The following is a 17,856-nucleotide window of genomic DNA, read 5'->3' on the forward strand; positions in this document are numbered from 1 at the left end:
GCTCTCTGCTGCCGCCACCTGGCTCTGCCACAGCTGCTCTTCAAGTCGGTGTCAAGTTAGTCCTCCTCCTCCTCTTCCTCCAGACCTCCCCACTGGCTCAGCGGCTCCTCAGCAGCCCTGCAGCGCTTGGAGTATCTGGTTGTATAAGCCGTTCTTGGGAAGTGCTGGAATCGGTAACTTCACTTGTTCAGTCATGGTAAGTCAATTTTTTTTTTGCCTGCCTGTGAACGCGCAGAGACGATACCAGAGAGTGTATCTACTGTTTACTGCAGAGCGAAGGAACTGGGAGACCCATGTTACTGACCAAATACTCTATATCACTGATGGCTGTAGGAATGTAGAGATATTTCACATTCATTTTAACAAAAACATACCGCTTACAGCACCTTTAATGCTTGAAAATGTTTTTAGTTACTACAAGCAGTGTCACGCCATTGGTCCGACGGCCCATTATTCCGAAACCCCAATAGCTCCCGCTGGACTAAAAGCCCATTAATCCAACAGCCCGTTATCCTGAAAACAAAAGCCCACTGCTCCAAAAATAAACACTCTCCCTGGAGTTTTCTGCCGTAATATCTTAGTGTATTTTGAAGTGCAAATGTGAAGATACCGTTTACAAAATGCTTGCTTTTTAGTGCATTTAGTGCGTACTAAGTCTATCTCTAATCCTAACCCAAAGACGACAGACTAATCAGAATGCCTAACCATAAATTATGGCAGCGCGTCCATCATTCCCATCATAACTGATTCAGCAACATGGACCCGGCCAACAGTCACTGAACTCCAACAACTCCAGTGTGTGTTTTCTGAGCAATGGGCCTTCGGAGAAATTGGCTTTCCCCATAGATAGTTTAAAAAAAACCCAACTCTTTATTCAAGGTCGACTAGAGATTTCACATCCACATCTCACAGTAGACGGAGACTGAAATAGAATCGAAGAAAGGGAAATTTCGCCATGTTTTACGTGGATGTCCAATTAGTGTTGACGGGGTCAACTGAAGCTTCTGACACCCAACCCCCCAAACCCACTCTGGCTCGAATAAACACGGCTGAATATCCGAGTCAGCCAAAAAACTGTAAAATGCATCCTTGTCCGTAATATCCCCTGCAGTCATATTCTGGGACACCATTTTCACAGTTGGAAACATAGTTAGTTTGCAATATGAGTGAAGTGAACAAGGAAGTTTTGTTTTTGAGCAGCATCTAGAGCCCCCTGGCTACCCAGAGGCAGCCTGTAGTTCTCCCTGGCCCCAAACTATGTCACTGCACAACAACTGCAGATGTTTTTCACACTGTATCCCTAATATGGATATCTAGAGATAAGGTTGAAAATCGGCAAAATGGTCCTTTCAGAAAAACCACAATATACAGTTGAAAGCACCTTAAAAAAGCAAGTGAGTGGACCTTGTTTCTAAATAATTAGACCCTTTACACTGAGACTGATCAATGCAATTTTTCCAATTTTTCCAATGCAATCTCAAACTCAGACTTGGAAATGGTTCAGTTCATTTTTCGTGGCTTTTAATGCTGATCGTCTTCGCTTGTTTGTTTGTTTTTTCCTAATGTCAAAATCCCACATGTACATCAGCTTGAAGCTTCATTACAGCAGTGGTTCAAAAACTTTTTCATGTCAAGAACCCCTAAACTGACACAAATTAGACCACAGACCCCCGTATGATAAGATTTTTGCTTTTAGATGTTTTATTACAGAAAGTGTATGAAACCCAAGACCAAAACAATCATACATTCTGTCATTGTGTTACTTATGGATGGAATTATAGTGAAAATAAATTATTCCCCCTTTTTGCTGGAGACCACCTGGAACCTCCTCAAGGACGCCCAGGGGGTCCCCGGACCCTACTTTGAGAACCACTGCATTTAGAGAGGATTTGAAGATGTTTGGTCACTGTTCAGTTTGATTTGCAGCTGTTAATGCTGCCACATCACAAACACTACAGCTGGGGATTAAACAAGATTTTTCTGTTTTTTTCCAAACTTGTCCAGATGATGGAAATAATCAGATACACTTTGCATCTATTTTCAGAATCGTTTACAACCTACAAAAAGAAACTTTGACCATTAGGACTTACAATTTATGCATTTCCCATACCTTTACAGACTGCAGAGTATCTGGCAACTAGAGCAGAGATCATGCTTGTTTATTTTTTTAACAGAAGAACCATATATACTGCAGACATTTTCCATTTTAGAGTTCCGCTTTTCCCACAGACTCTCAATAATTCAGTCAATGTTTAAAGTGATAAACTGTAGTGGAAGTGGAAGTTCATCTTCAAGCAGTAGCCATATTTGTTCATTGACCTGAAATAAAATGCCAGACCAGTGTGGGACTGCTGTTTCTACGTAAAACCTTCTTAATGTTCTTGTAATCTTATTGTGTGTCTATGGAAAGGGGGGAAAAAAAACAATTCAACTTTCCCTGCATTTTTTTCAGTTAAAATACCAAACTCTGTCCAGATGTTTAATTTGCAGATTTCTGCCCAGGGGTCACAACAATGTGGCGGAGAAAATAAACTTCTAAAATCTGTGACCAGCTATTTTCCAAACTTTTCCAGACCATTTATTTGTAAACTTTTCAAGTATTCTCAAGACTTGGGCAACTCGTTTCACATACTTTTCTAGATTTTTCCAGACCACTATAACGAGACATTTTGGGAACCTTGCTGAGGGGCAGTTTCAGTTTCATTATTTTTTGTCTATTTTAGTGCTTATCTTCTCTTGAGGGGGGGTAAAATCACAGGAGCGCCGCGGTGAAAGTGAAACCCGACACCAGAAAAAGTGTGTTTTTCTGTTTTAGTTTAAAATGTCCGACTGATAGGATGATCACAAACACATCCTTTGATAAAATACCGGAGACGATTACTGTAAAAACCTGCTGCAATTCAGTTTTACATACCCTCACTGAACACACCGTAGACTCTCTCATTCACACACATACCTTCTCGAAAAAACAAAGAATTAAAAACAGTGAACATTGTACAGCAACCACATCACCCCCCTCCGCTTATTAAACTCTTTTCCCCTGGAAACACTCGGCTAATGTTTTCCAAAACCCTCTCTCGCTCTCTTTTTCCTCCCTTCATCCCACACTCGTTCGCTCCGTGCCTCGGGGCCGAAGGGGTCCGCTCCATATTGTCTTCATTAAAGCAGCCGAGCCGTCGACCAGGTTTGGAAACATGGTGTATGTGCGGGTATGTGTGAGTGTGGAGGAGGCTGAGGCTGCCGGCTCCTAAACCACATTCTTTAAATTCCCTGTAAACAAGAGAAAGAGAGAAATGAGAGGGGTGGTGGTGGTGGTGGTGGTGCTGCTGCTGGTGGTGCTGGTGGTGGTGGTGGGGGTAACATGGGTGAACACACACATAACATCCAGACACACACATTTATACACAAACAGGGAGGACGGATGAGGGAAAGGGTGAAATTCATCACATCAAGTGGGGATACAAAAGGAGGCTAAACACACATGAGAGACACCAAGAGAAACCGAACCAAAGATGGAAGCAGTATGCAGGAGAAACACACTCACACACACACACACACACACACACACACACACACACACGAACACACACATTTTGTGCCAATGAAAATGCAAAATAACATCTGGCCGAGGTAAGCCCCGTCGATCCCGAGGAAATACAAGCATGCAAAAAGGGAATTGATATGGAAATGACAACGTTAAGCAACACAGCAGGTTCATTTGCATGAAGACATGGATTGGTTTCCATGTCTGCCACACACACACACACACACACACACACGCACGCACGCACGCACACTCGGGTTTTGACACAATAGCTGCATTATAAAGTCCAGTCATCCGTTTACTTTATATGTTACGCTGCAAACAATGCTGCTTTGTTTGTCTATTGTTATGTTAAATTGCCTGATTGAGAAAAATAAACATGTTGCACACAGACACACACACACTCACACACGCACACACTTGCACACACACACGCACGGTGGATGAGTAATTGCCCTGACGCAGTGAGGGAGGATGTCCTGTTTGTTGGCTATTGTGGAGCTGTCAGTGGAGTCCTGTCATGTTCTGCCTGCAGCGACAACAACAACAACAGCAGCTTTATCGCACTGGAAAAAAACAAACCGATTTAACTCTTCCATGTGTTTTCAGGGTCACTCTGCCTCTCGCTCTCTATATCCGTATCCTAGAGAAGGTGAATCAAACCATGTATCTTCTAACTTTTAGCGTTTTGTTGGCTTCTTGCAAACTATTTCATACACTCTCATCCGTGCCACTGTGTATGAAAAGTGAACCGACTCAGGTTGGTGGAAAAACGAAGGGAATCGAAGTTTTTCTGACACTAATTTCTCTAAAAATCAGCATCACACCAATTTGTTTTCCCGTTTTGCGTCTTTACTTTCCTCCTAACCACAAACATGTGGATTAATTTTATTTAATCAAATCCTAATTTATCTTGTTTTTTTTTTTTTTTGTAGCAAGCTTAACTACAACCACAATGTTTTCTGGTAACCCTTGGAGCACACATACATCTGCGCTCATCATAAATTTTTTTATTCTTCTCGTTGCCACATCATTCTGCAGAATTTTGACTGTATGTGCACCAGAAGCGGATATCATTATTATTATTATTATTATTATAAATCACAATCACAAAGACGTTTTACTGAGTCATATCAGGGCTGAATATGCCGGCGTCAGTAGGGGTTCTGACATTCGCTGTCGTTTCATACGTGAACTTTTAAAAAAGACCACCAAAGGCAACCGAAGAACGAGATAGTTGCTGACTGAGTCTCTGGGGCAACGGCTGCAAACACTGCAAAATTTTCTCTACTGTGACAAGGGTAGAACTCTATAAAAATCATGATGTGTGCAGAAAACTGGAAAACTGTACTGGAAAACAGACTCGCAGCAGCACTCACTGAAAGACGGCTAATGGGAAATTTGCCTCACATTCTCTCGTCTCTTTTTTTTTTAAGTGCTGAAACAGATGATTAATTGATAGAAAGGATAATTAAATCAGCTAATTGTTAAGTGATTTATCAATAAACGAATGCCCGTCGGTGGTTTCGGCTTCGCAAATATGAGGATTTGCTGCTTTTTTTTGTTTTATTTCACTATATCTTTGAGTTTTGGACAGTTAGTCGGACAAAAACAAGCAATTTGAAGGTGTGAACTTTGACCCTAGGAGATTGTGATCATATTTCACAGATTTAAAAATTAACTGAACAATATCGATGATGAGAAAAGTTGCAGGCTGCCTCTCTTTCCCCTCTCCTTTCTCTAACTCTCTCCATCCTTCTGCTTCTTGCTCTGCTTTCCAGATGGAGACAGTAAATTCTGGTAAAGTGACGAGCGTCCACGGGGGGCTCAGATATTTACTACCTGCAATAGTTAATCTATCACAGCATCTGTGGGTGGGTTTTATATTGTGCATGTATATTTCTTAGGTGGTATTTTTTTCCCCCCCAATTCTCTTGTTCTAGCGAGTCCCGAGCGTATATCTTTTGTGTGAATATGTATTGTTTTATTTTGCAAGTGAGTGTTTGTGTGTGTGTGTGTGTGTGTGTGTGTGTGTGTGTGTGACAAGACAAGTACCTTGTCAGTGCAGAGGAGGATTAACGAGCAAGAGTAGCAGGATGTAAAGATGCTGCGATATTTCCAGCCTGACACACACACACACACACACACACACACACACACACAAAGATAAAATACAGTTGCACAGAAAGGCTGGCAGTTTATACACACTGATGAAGCTGAACACACACACACACACACACATAAAAAGTCCCCATGGAAATCACGCTACCAGAGCCTCGTAAACACGGAGTTGTGAATACACAAACAGTTGGACAGCTGCTGCTGCCTCTGATATCACCTAATAAAAATCACATTTCAATTAATTACAGCAGCTTAACAAGCCTGCGTGTGCGTGTCTGAGAGAGAAACAATAGGAAAGACTGAGTAATTCCCTAAAGAGGAAATTAGTAAAGACACAGTTATTATAGTTTTGACCTGCCTTATGTTTGCACGACCCAGTGTGTATCTTTTGTTCATCCTGTCACGTATATTTACCGAGAATCTACTGACTGACCAGTTGATGTTAAAACAATTATAAAAGCTGAGATATTTCTGATGCCTGTGAAACAAACATGTTGGTTTTTATTATTACTCTAACATGAACTGACGGGTTAACAGAGGCTCTTTAATGACTTTTTATCCCTGTTAGCAGTGTGGCTATAGAGACCATAATGTCTGTCAGACACTTTGGTCCAGATTGAAACCTCTTTACAACTGTGGCCATGAAATGTTGCAGCAGACAGACTCCAGAGGACGAATCCTGATGACTATGGTGATCCCTGAAAAATGCCTTTTTAACACTTTTAGATCACATCCCCAGTCATATTGTGCACCTATTTAACAATATTAATATATCCGAATCCAATCATGTTTTCTTCCTGTAAAACAAAATATGACGTGTGCTTATGTAGGCGTGAACCAATCAATGATATCATGACATCCACCCATCAATCGGTCTTCAGTTTTTAGCAGCACAAAGCTAAGATTCATTATGACACGCTCACTATTCAACATTTAAATCAAATTCCTCCCAACGTTATGTCCTGCTTGTTTGTCCTGTTTCACGCGGAAATACGTTGCGATATGGTCTGACTAGTTAGATACTGTCGAAATGCTGTTTCATCTGGGCTTTAAGCGCCACCAGGAGGTCAAAAATTTCACTTCATTTCAACTAATAGGTAACATGCTAACATTAGCATGCTAATACAACAACTACGGTACGTGAACACACTAAAAGTTACTACAAAAGTAGCATGCTAACGATTAGCAAGCGAAACATGCTAACAGCAGCACTAAAACATAATAACTGTTACATGCCAGATGTTGGCATATTAAAATAAAAACGTTTTGTAACCTGTATGTAAACTGTAGGTATGATAGCATGCTACTGATAGCAAGCAAACAAGCAAACTTTAGATAGCATCTATTTGGTTTTCAGGCAGTGCAGTAGAGCTAATTACAGCTTGGAAACAGGTAATTATTAACTCCAATATGACATGAACTTTTATTTATTTTTATTTATTTAACCTTTATTTAACCAGGTGAGCCCAACTGAGGTTCTTTTGCAAGGGAGACCTGGCCAAGGCGACAGCATAAAAAGTTGACAAAAATAAATACAAAATAATACAAAATCAGACAACAGATACTAAAAACATACACAGTACCAGTGAAACGTTTGGACACACCAACTCATTCAATGGTTTTTCTTTATTTCCTACATTGTATAACACACAAATAACACATACGGAATTATGTGGTAAGCAAAAAAAAAGTGTAAACAAAGTAAAATATGTTTAAAATTTTAGATTACTTCGTTCTGGCCATAATATAGATTACTACTATAGCTGAATAAGACTATTTGTTGTATACAAACACTACCTCAGCACAACACTACTGCCTTAAACGCATTACGCAAGAAATTCCACCAATTAACTTTTGACAAGACACATCTGTTTGAGATGGTTGAAAACCATTCCAGCTGACTACCTCATGAAGCTAGTTAAGAAATTGCCAATAGTGTGTAAAACTGTCATCGAGGCAAACAGTGGCTACTTTGAGAAAACTAAAATCTAAAACATTTGTCTAACACTTTTTTTTGTTTTACTACATAATTCCATATTTGTGATTTCATAGTTTTGACATCTTCAGTGTTGTTCTACGATGTAGAAAATAGTAAAAAAAAAAAAAAGAAAAAGCCTAGAGTGAGCAGATGTGTCGAAACGTTTGACTGATACTGTAGTAGCACTAAAATAAGGCTAGACATACAACGAACGTCAACATTAGCATGCTAACGTAGCAGTGTTAGCACTGAGTGAAAAATACAACTAGGGATGATGCAACATGTACTTTCACCTACCGAGAACCAAGAATAATTCAGGATTTTTGACTCCTCTGGTGCTGCCCTCAGGCCAAACTTTTGCAACACTGGTAATAAAGTAAGAACAGCAAAAATGTCCTCTCCATTTTTGACTGAGTTAAATATTTTGTGCATGTCTTGCATCATTTCCTGCTGGTACAATAAGATAAAATTATTTTTTTTTTGTGCAATAACTGTCACAATAGTGCACAATCAACACGAGTACATGTTGTGTAAGTGTGTGTATCGTGTTAGCTTAACATATGGGATCGGGACACAACATATGCTGAACAAAAATGAAAAATAAAAGGATTTTGGTGGGATTATCACTTTAAGATTCAAATCTTTACGGTTCATTCAAGCCAGCAGACAAAGCAGATGTGGGCACACACACGCAAACACGCAAACACACACACTCACTCGCCCAGTTTCTCAGGGAAACCAATGTTTATAAGCAGAACTTTGTTTCCAAACCAGAGAAACAGTTATCCACCCCAATATGATGTCATGTGGACATGTTTGCCTGGAGGTGTGTGTGTGTGTCTGTTATAGCTTGTCCCTATTCTGCGTTCGTGTGTGTGCATTAGTTAAGTTAGCAAACATGTAGGTAGGTCTTTTTTATAATCAGAGACAGAGACATTAAAAAAAAACACACACTCACGCACTTTTGCTCCAGAAAATTGTAATACTCTCACTTCTTGTTGAGGTTTTGGTGTCTGCTTGTTGTGTGGTAAAAGCGCTTGGTGACAAAACTTGTTTCTGACTAAATGAGACTTGACATAGTGCAGAAGTTGGTATACAGAAGAGACAGAAAGCCTGAGAAAAAAAAAAAAGAAAAAGAAAAGCGAAAAAAGAAAGAGAGGGTGAGGACATAAAACAGATGTGACAGGTTGAAACTAGGAGGAAGAAAAAGAAGAAAGAAGCGGATGCAAAGAAAAAGAGAAGTGGGGAGGAAAAAAAAAAAAATCCCCATGATTCATTTTTAAGATGATGAAAAATTAAAAATGTAACAAATGAGTCAGGAGAGCCGCATGGGATCATCTCTGTCCATCTGCAAAAACATCCTCTACGGGATTTTTAATATATTCGGAGGATTGAAACCCTTAAAATCAAATGTATCCTAGCAATAACTAAACCTTCAATAAATCTACTTGCTTAAAAACATTGGATTTTTTCAATTTTTGCTCTTTAAAAAGCATCTGAAATTGAAGTATCTGAACAAAGGAAAGAGAACAAGGGATCTGATAAAAGAGAGGAGAGGCAGATGGGATGCAGCAGCCAAACGCACATTTTCCCAGTTTCTCTCCATCTTTGGCTTGTCTGTAATTCATTTCTCCTCCCTTTTATTCTCTCCATCCATCCGTTCATCCACCCGTTCCCTCTGTTGCCCCTAATAAAAGCCGTATGACTGGAAACCAGCGATACTTTCAACCCCTCCGGTTGTGATGATTTAATGCGAGCCAACAGACCAACTGAATTTCGGCAAATAAACTCCTGTTCCCCTGATTTGATGTGACCTGGAGTTTTTCAAAGCTGAACTTAATGCTGTTTGGATAAACCGCTCATACACCCAACAGGGGTCTTTTGTCATTTGCAACAGTAAAATGAAGTTTGTGAACACATTTTTTTTTCCCCCCCTCCCTCCCGTTTTGCTTTCCATTCACACGTAACATTTTCAAACATCTTCCACAGTCAACACATTTAAAAACACTGGTCCCACCTTGTAGTTTGGACAGTAAAAGCTGAGTTTCATGAAAACTGTGTGTATACTGTTCAGCTTCTTTCCGTGTGTTGAATACAAGCAGGTAGCTCCAGGTCTAAAAAGTGGAGCCAATGCTAATTTGCCTTAAACCTGTATTGTCTCTAATGGCCAGCAGGGGGCGACTCCACTGGCTCCAAAAAGAAGTTTGATGGTATAGAAGTCTATAACCCTACTTCTCACTTGATTTATTACCTCAGTAAACACTTTCCTGATTAGTTTATCACTAGTATAAAGTCTTCTTCAATGCATCATGATGTTCATTTTGTAAATTATGGTCCCATTTAATTTATTTTTGACAATAAAGCAGGGTATGCTTTAGGGCGTGGCTTCATTGTGATTGACATGGCGACAACGTTGGTTAGGTAACGGCGTAACCCCAGATTCACAGAGTATAGGCGTAGCCGTCGCTAAATCAGTATGTTTTCAGTTCATGAAAGTTAATTGTAACATTTTGGTCGCTAAAAGTGTCTTGTTCAGCATTTGGTTGTATTAAAAGACCCTTTAAGGAGTCAGATGTTCAGTATTTACAGTATGTACATTTTGTTTTATTGGTTTCAAGCCTGTCTTTGGCTAGTGAAAGTTAGCATTAGCATTCTCACAATCAACCATAGACTGTAAATGCCCAGTGCTAACCAAGCTAGCAGCTAGCGTAAGGGTCAGCTCTACCCTCTCGTCCAAAAATGGTCACTTCTCCTCATTTCTGGCTCCAAAAATCCAAGATGGTGACAGCCAAAATGCCTAACTTGAGGCTTCGAAAAGAGTCCACAAACCATTGGGTGATGTAACGGTGGCTTCATCCATTATTTTTATACAGTCTATGGTTGAATATTTGCTTTGACAGGCTTAAGTGTGTCCAAGAAAATTTTTCACGAATCTAACAGTTGGCGCGGTTTTACAGTCCATGTTTACTCGCCCAAGAATGACTATGTGTGCAATTAGTGTCTGTTTGTGTGTTAGTCAGAGGTTGTAATGTGTTGCAGCAATATCGAATAGTGCCACATGTTGCGTGTCTTCATCAGTTTTGACGTGACGGAATTAGAGCGCAAGTTGCTACTGTATAGGCCTTTTTCACAGCAGACATTGACGTGTCAGTGTAGGAAAAGAACAGGTGTTAGCAATAACATTAATGACGGCTCTGTTCTATTTAAGTGTCCCAGTATGCCATGATAATGGCGTATTGAGCCAGCATCAACAACAGCACAAACCAAAGCAGCTAAATGGAATTCACTCATCATTCATTTTATTATTTACACGTGCGCTTTTCCCCACTGTGACATGTCAAAATGTCTTCCATGGCTGAGTGTAGTGCCGCCACCACCATATAAAAAGCAGATGTTGTTTGGCACTGGAAAAAAACTTTTTAAAAAAAGGGGGGGGATGTTAAGGAAGCAGGTCGGCAGGCAGGGGTATATGCAAAGAAAGGTTGAAGTTTATCAGCAAATATATTGATGAAACACAGCCAAAAGTGGCACAAATCCCTGGGAAATTCAATAAAAATGACTTAAATCTGCAGCCTCACAGCAAGCTGCCACCTACTCTTCCCTCCCCAAGACTATATAAATACAATTAATGGTATTTTACCGTCTCAGCCTCACCTAATTGGAAATTCCCACCTGCTCAGATAAGTACAGGTTGAGCTACAAAGATAGATACAAGCCTTTCAAAAGCATACACGCAAATATTAACACAGGAGGGTTTTTTTTTTTTCTGTTACCGCTGACAATCATAATCTTTTATAGGTACACAGGCACAGTCATAAGTGCACCAAGTTCAACAGAATTGGCCTCACGCTGGAACCGCTTGTACAGATTCGTTCTTAAGAGACACATATACGAGTGATTTAACGATTTTACAAGATTTAGGAGAATTTGTGGCATTCGTCAATTTCCTCTTGGGTGCGAACAAAATTTACGAGTGGTCCAGACCTGTTGAGTCATGACCAGATAGTCGCTTTCTTCTTTCTTCAAAAAGGATAGAAACACTTAGTGAAATAGAGTTATAATGTAATCTGGATGACTTTTGGAGTTTAAAATATGACACCGACATCGACTAGAATGAAATATTTCACTAAGACAAACTTCAAACAGAGTTAATATCCTACTTACCACATTATCATCATCATCATCATCATCATCATGGCTGCCAAGTCACTGAGAGGGTTTTTAGATTTGATTTTTATTGCCGTATTTTGGCGCGGTAGTTGCTAGGAAACTTCTCTCGCTCCGACAGCTGTCTCAGGGTCTCTCAGTATCATTTTCTGTTGCAGCTGACAGTGTAAAATCACCTACTGGAGGCTATAATAGAACTATGCTCTTGTCCAAACGCCTCTCATATTAGTCATGGAGCTCTTTGCTTTAGAAAGCCGTTTAAGAAAAGTTGCCGGCTTGAATCCGAGCAAGTAAAGTTAAAGTCAAAGAACGATCTTTCATCCCCAAAACACTGCGGTGCCCTTGAGCAAGTCATTTCATTCAAAGTTACACAAGAAAACAGAGAGAGAAAGAAAGTGCTGAGTCAAAATTTATTGGATGAACAATAACTCCCTGGATACCTAAAACAACCTAAAATAATCCCTTAAATTTAGGATAAACAAAGCTGAAAACAACTTTTGTGCGTTTGATGTTTCTCAAGACAAGGACAGTTTTGACATTTGTGGCTTGGAGGAAACAGAATCCATCTGCAGCTTTCAGTGGTGCTCAAATATAGAACTGTAAGGAATTATGATCTTTTTTAACATGACATGTCAACATAAAACATGGTGACACGACCAGATTTTGGGCTTTATTTCATTCCTCCTAGCCGCTCTGCAAACCACACTGTTTTTAGCACGTTTCGTTCAATCACTAACCGCTGTGTCAAATATAGCGTTTTACTGACGGATGGAAGGAAAGGATGTTATCCTGTTCTGCACACTGGATCGTCGACATTTACGAGACAGCGAATGATCAGAATCAGATTTTTTTTTTTTTTTTTTTCCTCTCAGAATCTCAGCCTTATGAAGCTCAACGTTCGGAAAATGAACTCGACTCCTAGATACGCTCCTCGGCCGTTTCTGTTTCAACGAGTTCCTGACCTCCCCTCCTTACAATAACTCTCCCGCTGCTCAACTCTTCGCCTAAGTTTCACCCCTGCTGGAGGATCTCTCCTGTGTGCTGCGGGCTGTCAGCGCCGAGACCAAAAAGGCCCGGTGTTAAGACTTAACCACATGGCTGCAGAGACACGGATAAATACACAAACACACACACACATATAAAGGAACATATAGAGGAAGAGATGCAAAATGAAAAATCCCACATGTATCAAGACCCAGACTCTGAATGAGAGGTTGTGGGTAACGCAGTGAGGTCGACAGTGTATTCACACACAAACAAAAGGATGTGAAAAGCCACAAGGAGAGAGGAGGTGGAGGGGGGAGGAAAAGTCATACTTCCATCCCACACAGAGACGTATAGAAACAAGAACAGACACATGAAACCGCACATGAAAAGAGCCGTGCAGAGACAAAAGGGCTGTAGGTGAGCGAGGGTTCAAGGAGACACGCACACACACACACACACACCTGTTTACCCCACCACCTCCTCCTCCTCCTCCTCCTCCTCCTCCTCCTCCATCGTTCCACACAAACAGATGCACCTGTGTATCCACCCAAACACAGACACAAACACACACACCTTTGATGGTGCTGATGACCTGGTCCAGGTGTTTGGTGTCGTTGCGGTCAGGTCGACAGCTCGGGCTGATCTCCAGCGAGTAGTCGGGTCCGTACTCTGTGAAAAACTAACAAACGCAAAGATCATGTCACAACAATTTATTATTACAGCTTCTGGATGTGTGGATTTAAAAAAAAAAAAAAAAAAAAAAAAAAAAAAAAAGACGTTTCTTCTTCTTTTCTTTTTCTTTTTTTTTTTTCTTTCTTATTCACAGGCATACTTTCATCCTTCACATCTGCACACAGACTCTGCAGCAGAGCGCCAAAGTACACTTTCTCCTCGTTGTCTCTTTTTTAAAGAATGCAGCTGCTTTCCTGGAAAATTTCAGGCTTCGTTTGGACTTTAAAGAATTGGATTGTGAAACTGACTGGTGATGAATATTTACACAGGATTTCAGGGATCACTTCTTTAAAAAAAAAAAAAAAAGAGAAAGAAAGAAAGAAATGCAAAACAGTGGAAAACATCAAAGACTTTTCTGTCTCGAGTCAGAAACCTGTCTTGACTCCTCAACCAACACGTCTCTTTTTTTTCCCCCCTTTTGTGCATTATTTAAATTTATTTAAAGTCGTACTTTTTAGCAGTGGTGCTAATATTCTGAGTGGAAGTACTCATAGGTTTCTCCCCTTCTTGACTGTAATTTGACTGAGTAAAAACCTTCAGACGGACACATGTTCCTTATATTTTTTAACTCAATGTGTTGTCTAGGAGTTGCATTAATACAATAGCATGTATGAGACGGTCTGCAGATAGAAAATTTGATGCAGAATAAAGAAGAAAGGAACCACAAATCAGTCAAACTTCCACTAGACAGCTAGGGCCTCACCAACATGACCAAAAAAAGGTCTGATGATGATTTCAGCAAATACCAAAGGCTCCTGGCATTTCACGAGCTGTCCGACCAATTCCATGAAACAAAACCAGCCAACATAAAAAAACAGGTGGAAATCCAGGGAGCGGGTTCAACGAGAAGTTAAAACCAGAGCACGTCGGTTGAAAAAAATGCATAGTCGGGCCGTGACTCAGTGCCATGAGAGCAAAACAAACTCAGAGGCCAGGTCTGACCACAAGTGCGTCAGTCCGTTCACAGCGACTGTTGTGAAAGGCTTGGACTATGAAGACTCAGCAGAACACACCGAGCACGCCAAGGTGACTGAGGCCTTAAACAAAAGATGCATAATCCTCCTTCCGCACAGAGCTACATATAGAAAAACTGTTTAGTCTATAAAATGTAAAGAAAGCATGATCCCAGAGCCCAAAAAAAGCTTCTTCAAAACAGTCAGATAATCAATTTACAATGATGTTGAAGGGGATATATAATGCTTTTAGTGATTTCCTGTCATTTATATACTATTATTATGTTGGATTTCTATGTTAAACATGGTCAAAGTTCCAAAACTTGAGGTGAACATATGTAAAAATGCCACCTTCAAGTCAAAACCCAGGGCTTCAGCCTGCTTTAAAAGCCTCATTCGCCTCTACTTCCTCCGTGTGATGACGTCAGATTGTTTGCATTGTCGCATATTTCAGATCGAAGTCAGGCTCAAACATGTGCGGATGTATTAAAGAATGGGAAAAGGAAGCAAAAGAACTACTATTGTTTGTTTATGTAGCCTTCAGAGCTTCTGGGAACCAACCAATCAGAACAGAGTGGGGGACGGGAGCTAAAACGGCCTGTTTCAGACAGAGGCTGAACTGAGGGGCTGCGTAAAGGGCCAGTAGAAGATAAATAAGGAGTTTTTTTTGAGCAGTAAATCATGCAAACATATCCCAGAAGAGCCCCAGAATATAAATATAGACTTGGAAATGTGTATGATATGTCCCCTTTAAGCAGAGAAAAATCAGCAAATGCTCACATTTCAGAGGCTCAAACTTGTGAATGTTTTGCTTTTCAATGATTAATTTATTATTACAAAGGCTGCAGCTTAATTCTCTGTTGTTCAAATAATCTAATGATAAATAAAGACCGGACACCACACGCCAGTTTACCCCACAATGTCAGACTGCTCCTTTCAGTTGGCGAAGGAGTCGGTAAACATCCCCGTAATGAATTTAACTTAATGCCACGGTCATTTTAAAAAGACAGGGATATCTTGTTTTTGGTTGGAGCTCTTTAGAGGATTAGATGGATGTCATTAGAGAAGACTTCAGAAGGTCTGTTGCCAAAGCAAAGATGGACATTCACACACACACACACACACACTAACACTAACACGGGCCGGAGCAGATGTGCACACACGCGAAGCTGAGCCAATGTGCAGTAGGGGTGTACTTTTGTTTACTTGAAAGACAGAGAGTACTCTGTCTTTGTTTAATAGCTGTGTGTGTGTGTGTGTGTGTCAGCGATAGAGAATGCTAGTGTGTGTGTCGTGAATACAGATGAAGGTAAAAGTGCGTATTTATGTGTTTGTGTGAATGTCCGTGGATATTTCGTAGGTAAAAGGCCCCTCGTCTACTGTGTGTGTGTGTGTGTGTGTGTGTGTGCGTGTGTGTGCGCGTCTGTTTCCAATTAGCTCCGATGAGTTTCTGTGTCTTACCTCCGGTCTCAACTGAGCTCAACATGAGAGTAGTTACTTAACACACCAGCAGACACACACACACACACACACACACACACACAAACACACACACACCCTCAATGTATTCCCATGAACCCAGTGCTCTGTCTCCTGCTGTCCAGCAACACACAAAAAAACACACACCAATCATACACACACGTCTCCTGCTGCCTGCTTGTTTGGCTTGGATGACCGTGGGGAAGAGACACACACACACACACACACACACACAGCTAAAAGAAACACACATCTCCCTATAATATTTCTATAATATTCTTATGATGTTCCGATTACCTTTTTAGACTATATATCGATCTGTCTGAGTGAGAAAAGAAGCACGTAAGAAATAAAAAAAAAACGGAGAAAAGATGCCGTGACGCGAGCACGCCAGATAGAGAAAAAAAAACGATTAATGATAAATAAAAAGAGACTTTAGTGCGTGATCACGGTGACGCAGCGAATCTACGTCACCTGCACAAGGTCAAGAGACAGAAAAAAAGAAAAAAAAAACAGCTGACTGGCTCCAGTGTCTCTAGCAGAGACGTACAGAGAGATAAATAGTCGAAGGTCTCTGATTATTTACCACAGACCTTAACATGGACCCTCTGCCCATCAATCACTGTTGGTATGAGAAACACTGGTCTTAGTGCTTGTGTGCGTCAGACGTCTTGTTCTGTGGTTTATGTTTCGAAACAGCAGAAGGAACATTTTATCACTGTTAACAGTATAAATAATTATGGATGATAGATAATAATCAAAGACGCCCTGTGTGTGTGCAGTAGATGTATTAAACATGATGGTTAGTTTAGAGCTGCGGTGGTTAGTTGATTAGTCGATCAAAAGGAAATTAATCTGCGAATGTTTTGATAATTGGTTAATCGTTTCAGCCGTTTTTTTAAGCAAAAATGTGAGGATTGTCTGTTTTTCTTCATTATATGACAATAAATCAAATGTCTTAATATCTTTGGACTGTTCAGTCAATCAAAACAAGCAAACTGAAGACATTAATTTGGGCTCTGAGAAACTGTGAATGCTGTTTTTTCACTATTTTTTAGCATTTCATTGACTAAACCATTACTCGAAACAATAAATCTGCAGATTAATCAGTAATAAATAATCATTACTTGCAGCCTTAGTTTAGTTACTGTGTTTTTCTAGCTCCTTGACAATAAAGCTTTGTTGTTTTTTTAATGCAACTCTATTGTGCTTTACTCTTTCCATAAAGTAACAGCAGAAGTTGCATCAGTACTAGTTAAAGCAGTAGTTGAGCTGCAATAGTAGTTGTATGGTAATACTTAAGAGTAGTTGTAGTAATAGATGTTGTTATAGTAGCTGTAGTGGTAGTTTTATATTATTAGTATATATCAGTAAGTATTATAATACAGTAATAGTTGTAGCAAAGGTAGAAATGGTTGTAATAGTTGTAGTGATACTGTAGTAATGACAGACGTTGTAGCAGCAGTAGTAATAGCAATATTAATAGAAGTAGTGACAAATAGTAATTGTAATAGCAGTAATACAGTCATAACTGTAGTAGCTGCAGTATTTGTGGAGTAATAACAGTAGTTGGAATAGTATTTATAATATATTGTATGTCCATTCATACTTGACAGGTGCTCGTTAGCTTGTATTTGAGTTAAAGGCTAGAATATGTTACTGTAAGAAGCTTTGAGTGTGTGTTTGCGTGCACGTATCAGCTGCAGAGTGTGTGTGTGTGTGTGTGTATGTGTGTGTGTGTGTGCCTGAGCGTGTTTGTTTTTACAGCCATCAGCAGGATCTCCACCTATGAAGGATGCCGAGCAGCACAGCGGAGGGGGAAAACGTCTCGGGGAAAACAAATGACTCTGTCTGCTATCAAGCTGCTATCTAATAAATGTTTTCAACCAGGAAAG

General features: G+C 40.1%; 1 protein-coding gene across 1 annotated transcript in view; it reads right to left on the minus strand.

Annotated features, from left to right (window-relative positions):
- Positions 1–1,816: 1,816 nt before the first annotated feature.
- hdac8 (histone deacetylase 8) overlaps positions 1,817–17,856 on the minus strand; it is a 33,852-nt gene continuing 17,812 nt past the window's right edge. Inside the window, exons 10-11 of the mRNA XM_044341503.1 lie at positions 13,371–13,476; positions 1,817–3,270 (exon numbers count right to left, since the gene is read on the minus strand). Coding sequence (XP_044197438.1) covers positions 3,248–3,270; positions 13,371–13,476 — 129 coding nt within the window. The 3' untranslated portion in view covers positions 1,817–3,247. The remainder of the gene's footprint in view (positions 3,271–13,370; positions 13,477–17,856) is intronic.

Source organism: Thunnus albacares, chromosome 22, assembly GCF_914725855.1.
Source record: "Thunnus albacares chromosome 22, fThuAlb1.1, whole genome shotgun sequence".
NCBI classification, from domain to species: Eukaryota; Metazoa; Chordata; class Actinopteri; order Scombriformes; family Scombridae; genus Thunnus; species Thunnus albacares.